At 48.1% G+C, this 6,043-nt stretch overlaps 1 protein-coding gene across 1 annotated transcript in view; it reads right to left on the reverse strand.

Annotated features, from left to right (window-relative positions):
* Window positions 1–2,998, reverse strand: part of LOC113219857 (eukaryotic translation initiation factor 3 subunit J) — a 24,741-nt gene extending 21,743 nt beyond the window's left edge. Inside the window, exons 1-2 of the mRNA XM_026447905.2 lie at window positions 2,825–2,998; window positions 2,629–2,738 (exon numbers count right to left, since the gene is read on the reverse strand). Of these exons, the coding sequence (XP_026303690.1) occupies window positions 2,629–2,738; window positions 2,825–2,870 (156 nt within the window). The 5' untranslated portion in view covers window positions 2,871–2,998. The remainder of the gene's footprint in view (window positions 1–2,628; window positions 2,739–2,824) is intronic.
* Window positions 2,999–6,043: the final 3,045 nt, after the last annotated feature.

The following is a 6,043-nucleotide window of genomic DNA, read 5'->3' on the forward strand; positions in this document are numbered from 1 at the left end:
AAAAAAAAAAAAAAAAAAAAAAGAAAAGTCAAGGACAGCAAAATACTAAGTCTACTAAATGATAGTAAAGTGCTGGAGCAAATTATAATAACAAAGACATCAGTTTTCCTTTCATTTCCCAGAACATTACAAATGACATTAAACCTGATTTTTAAAGGTTAAGTACTAGATGCTGACATAAACAGAAGACTTCACGGAAACTAAGCCTTGTCTCCAACCCCTCACAAAAAGTACAAAAACATAAGAATTCAGAAATTTGGTGATATGGCTGAGCCTGCTGGCTCACGCCCACAATCCCAATATTTTAGGAGGCCAAGGAGGATAGATCACTTGAGCCCAAGAGTTCAAGACCAGCCTGGGCAACATGGCAAAACCACATCTCTACCAAAAACACAAAAATCAGCCAGTCTCACAACTCCATCTCAAAATAAATAGGCCAGGTGCAGTGGCTCACACCTGTAATCCCAGCACTCTGGGAGGCTGAGGCAGGAAGATCACTTTGACCTCAGGAGTTCGAGACCAGCCTAGGTAACATGGCGAAAGCCTGTCTCTACAAAAAAATACGTATATATAAATTAGCTGGGCACAGTGGTGCACACCTGTAATCCCAGCTACTAGGGGGCTGAGGCTGGAGAATCACTTGAACCTGGGAGGCAGAGGTTGCAGAGATCGTGCCACTGCATTCCAGCCTGGGAGACCTGGTGAGACCTTGTCTCAAAAAATTAGATGGAGAGATTAAATTGTTTTAAGTTAAAAAAAAAAAATCTTAGCACTAAAAGAGCAACTGGACAAGATAATCTTTGTCGTCCTTTACAACTTGTAAATATCCAAAACTTGTTCCAAGTGATCAGAATTACATTCATCAGAGGCCAGGCGCGGTGGCTCATGCCTATAATCCCAGCACTTTGGGAGGCTGAGGCGGGTGAATCACCTGAGGTCAGGAGTTTGAGACCAGCCTGACCAACATGGAGTGAAACTCCATCTCAAAAAGAAAAAATTATATTCATCAGGATCGATATCATTTAGATCCCTTAATCCCAGGGAAGTTATTCCATGACATTAGTCTCCACTATCCATTAAAACTTCATTTTCTGCAACTTCTTTCCTAATATCTCTAATCTTTTCTCTGCATTTGTTAACCTATTCCCAAATTTCGTTAACAGATGTCTTAACTGACACTTCCTATATGCATGGAAAAAAATGAAAGGACCAATATGAACCCAAGGCTCAAAACTGAAAATCTGCTACAATGTAGGGGGATAACTAACATCTTGTAATGAGGCTGGTAACACAATCTAGTCCCATGTTTCTACAACATGTAAATAAAGCGTCTAAGTGTCTTCAAATAATCAGTCGATTTATTAACTTCAATGTGTGCAAAGCTCACAACATTCTTAAACCTCAGGCTGTCAATAAATTGGACATCCACACATCCAACCTCATCGGACTGGGGAGAAAAGAGAAAAACTCAAAACAACATCCCTATTAGGTTCATAGTGATTATCTAGCTTAAACTTTTCAGCCCAGGCAGAAGGATTTGTAGGGTTCTCCGTTTTGTGCTTATAAGTTAGGAGAAAAAAATTCACTAAACTAGGCAAAACCACACAAAAAAATCATTTTCCATTTCACACAAAACTTTATCTGCACAAATATAACAAAGATTTTGAGAACTTTGTTAATAAGAGTCTTAACATTTTGGATTTGAGACTTCTGTAACTACCACAAAACAAAACAAACAAACAAAAAAAAAACACGTAGAAGTAAATGTCACCTAAAAGCTGTATAATGAACCCTTCAGAGTTTTCAAAATCAAACGACTGAGGTAAAAATGATTATCTACAAGGCATAGACAAAAAACCAACAACAACAAAAAAAACCCCACAGGCCCGTCATCTACTACAACCACCAAATCTTCAATATTTCCTTGGGTGTTGTATGTGTGTAGTTGAGTAACTGACATCTCTCCATTCCTCAGGTCACGGTGTGAACTACCTGGGTTTCTGTCCACTAACGGTGGACGATCTCAGTGTTCAGTTCATCCCTTTTACCATAGGGTGGGGGAAGGGAGAGCCAAAAGTTATTTCGCTTTACTGTTTCTAGCTGTCTCGTGTGGGGGAAAAAAAGGTTGAAATTCAACAACAATATTTCATTCATCTAATCCCTCGAACAAACTGTATAAGTAGAGTTACTTATACAGTAACTCATAAGTGAGTTACTGGCCCTGAGCTGACCTGAGCTCGAAAAGGCATGCGACTTCTTTCAAGACCTTCCATATGGATAAGCTACAAGGCTCAATTCCCAACTTCCCAGTCTCATTCCTGCCAGAGGCTCCGGACCGCGAAGCTTGCACGTGGGCCGACCTGGCCGATGCTGTCACCTTTCGTCGCCAGCCAGCGGGTGGGATCCAGGCCAGAGAGCAGACTCTCAACCGGAGGGGGAGTACGGGAGGCCACGCTGCCAGTCTTCGGCCCACATGGCCGGCAAACGGAGGGGAAGAGAGCACCACTAGGCCCTAGGCTCACGTCTGGACCCACTGCCCGCAGGCCCCGGCAGCGCCCCAGGGCCCAGCGTCGGCCGGCAACCAGCCAGCCCGCTCCCGCGCTGCCCGTCGCCCTAGCCCGCACCCACCTTGACGTCCTCGTCCTCGTCCTCGCCTTCCCAGCGGTCCCCGCCGGCAGTGCCGCCGCCGCCGCCCCCCACCTTCCGCACTGGGTCTTCCACGGAGAACGCGTCCGCGTCTACGGAAGAGAGCGAGCCGCGTTAGTGCCTGCCATGGCGTGGGGCCGGCGCCGGCCCGGGCCCTACGCCAGCAACTTCTCCTCACCCCAGGAGTCCGAGTCCCCTGCCGCCGCCGCCGCCGCCGCCGCCATCTCGAGCCGGGTGTGAGCGTGTGTGAGGGGAAGAGCTAGCGAGGAGCTAGCACGGCGGACGTGAGTCACTGGGTTTGCTCTCGTTGACCGGCGCGGAGCAGGATGGGACCGTGGCTGACTGTGCGCAGAGTCGAGGCCACGCCCCTTCAGGTGGCTGCGGCGACGCGCGCGGGCAAGAAGTGGGCGGGGACCGCGGTCGGTGGCGCTGAGGGGCGGAGGGAGGGACGGAGGGACGGGCGGAGGGACACAGGGAGCAGAGGGAGGGGTACCGGCGACGGAGGAGTGCTGGGTCGGGTTTCCAGCTCCCTACAACTCAGAACAGCACTGGAGTTCGTGGAGCTGGAAGACCGCCACCCGACTCTGGGCCCCGGGTAGGAAACGTAAGTGCCAGGAAGTTAGTAGGGTGGTTCTTTGCCTGGCGCCTGAGCCTCGCCAGTCTTCGTCGCCCGTCCCCTGCCAATGCCTACCCCGCTTCAACCTGAGGGTGCGCCGTCCCTCTGGTCACTGTGATCATGGTCCATAGCCGCGGGCGGATATCCACGGCGCGCTCAGAAGAGGTCTCTGAGGCCATGCCCGCCTGCGGGGGCGGGGGTCGGGCTTCCGGTACCCCAGAGGGAGCTGTCGGCGCTAGGCGGAGGGGACCCTTCTGGAATCCGGCGGGCGCCGGGCGCAGATGCAGGAGCGGGTGGTGAGAGCCGCGTTCCTGGCATGTTTGCCTCGAGTTAGTCACGAAGGACTCGAAGAGAGAGCCTCAGTCTTCGAGGCTTTTCCCTTCCTGTGAACCGCTTTGAGGCCAGCACGTTGATTTTTTTTTTTTTCTTTCCCAGAACAATTTCGGACCTCTTGGGGTCTGTGCTAGGTATAAGGTGTATCTTTGTCCTCCATCAAGTAGCAAAGATAGACATGTAAACAAATTTCGACACTGTGATGACTGCAACAAAAAGCAGCATTATGAGGTTGAACGTAAAAGGATAACATTAGCGGTGGCGGGGGCCAGAGGATGAAGGAAGGCTTTCTGAGGTAGGCGCTGGCGAAACTGAAGTTGGAGAGAGCAAGTGGCATTTGCTGAAGTGCATTTCCGGTAGAAAGAACTCCAGTGGTCCCTCACCTGACTGAATGGCGCAGAGATAAACGGAACAGGTACACTGACCAGAAAGGGCAAGATGGGCTAAACTTCGCCCTTGGGCCACTGGGCTCCCCCGTAGGATTTTAAAGGGCTAGTCAGTTCATGGATTTTGTTTTTGTTATTTTCGCAATTTATTTTCAAATATGTAATACACGAACTTGGTACATTCATATGATTAAAAGGTAGATACGTGGGCAGGACGCGGTGGCTCACGCCTGTAATCCCAGCACTTCGGGAGGCCGAGGCGGGCGGATCACTTGCGGTCAGGAGTTCGAGACCAGTCTGGCCAACATGGTGAAAACCCGCCTGTACTGAAAATACAAAAATTACCTGAGTGTGGTGGCGGACGCCTGTAATCCCAACTACTGGGGAGGCTAAGGCAGGGTAATTGCTTGAACCCAGGAGGCGGAGGTTGCAATGAGCCAAGATCACGCCACTGCACTCCAGCCTGGGCGACAGAGCAAGACCCCGTCTCACCAAAAAAATAAAAATAAATACACACACATATATATATATACAGACACACATATATATACACATACATATATATATATACACACACACACACGGCCTGTGGTGGGTGCCTGTAATCCCACCCACTCGGAAGGCTGAGGCAGGAGAGTCACTTGAACCCGGGAGGTGTAGGTTGCAGCAGTGAGCCGAGATTGTGCCACTGCACTCCAGCGTGGGAGACAGAGTCAGACTCCGTCTCAAGAAAAAAAAAAAAAAAAAAAAGATAGATACAATGATCAGCTGCTCCGCTAAGTTCTTTCTAGTGGTAACCATTGTTCCCCCTTTCCAGTGTATCTGAAAAGATTCTACAAATAAACATTTTATAAAGATAGTCCTTCAATACGTATTCTACAGCCCAGTAAAAATGTGAGAGGCTATGATCTACAGGCAGCCATTTATAAAGGTGGATTGGGGCCCGACGCAGTGGCTCACGTCTGTAATCCCGGCACTCTGGGAGGCTGAATGGGGAGGATCGCTTGAGCCCAGGATTTCGAGACCAACCTCGCCAACATGGTGAGACCCCCATCTCTACCAAAAGTATATATATATATATATATCTCCAGGCATAGTGGTATGCACCTGTGGTCCTGTGGTCTCAGCTACTCAGGAGGCTGAGGCAGTCGAGGCTGCAGTGAGCCACATTCTGTCCACTACACTCCAGCCTGGGCATCAAAGTGACAAAACCAAAAAAAAAAAAACAAAAAAACTGTGGATTTGGATTGGAAGGAGGCAAGAAAGAAGGCAGGAAAAGGATTGAATGTAAGTCCTAAGGACACAATCTTACAATTGTATCTCCAACATTTGGCATAGTACGAATATGTAAGTATTTTATGAATTAATTAAATGAAAAGAACACAAGCCTAAATTAAGGCAATGGCAATGAAGAAGAAGAAACCAACTTCAGAAATATTTAAAAGTCATCGTCAATGAAACTTAGTGACTGTAATGGTTAATTTTATATATCAACTTCGCTAGGCAATGGTACTCATGTTACTCAGTTTTTGGTCAAACACTAGTCTAGTTGTTGCTATGAATGTATTTGTTGATGAACATTTAAATCAGCAGACTTTGATTAAAGTAGATTACCCTCTATAATGAGGGCGGGCCGCATCCGGTCAGTTCAAATTAAGACAAGACCCTTAGGAAGAAGCAATTCAGCCTCCAGACTGCGGCATCAAATCTCCCTGGGTCTCCAGGCTGTTTGCCTGCCCTGCAGACTTCAGACTTGCCAGCTCCCAGAATAATGTAAGCCAATTCCTTAAAATAAATCTCTTTCTGCATATACACATCCTATTGATTCTGTTTCTCTGGAGAACCCAGACTAATATAGTGTCTGACTGGATATGGAGGAGGAGGGGAAGGGAGAAATAGAAGACAGAGGATGCCTTTGGAGATTGAGTGACACCTAGTTGCTTAAGTCAAAAACCTGAAAACTGGCCAGGCATACTTGTTATGGGCTCATGCCTGTAATCCCAGCACTTTACGAGGCTGAGGCAGGCAGATCATTTGAGGTAATTCAAGACCAACCTGGCCA

This window comes from Piliocolobus tephrosceles, unplaced genomic scaffold (genome assembly GCF_002776525.5).
Source record: "Piliocolobus tephrosceles isolate RC106 unplaced genomic scaffold, ASM277652v3 unscaffolded_109, whole genome shotgun sequence".
NCBI lineage: Eukaryota > Metazoa > Chordata > Mammalia > Primates > Cercopithecidae > Piliocolobus > Piliocolobus tephrosceles.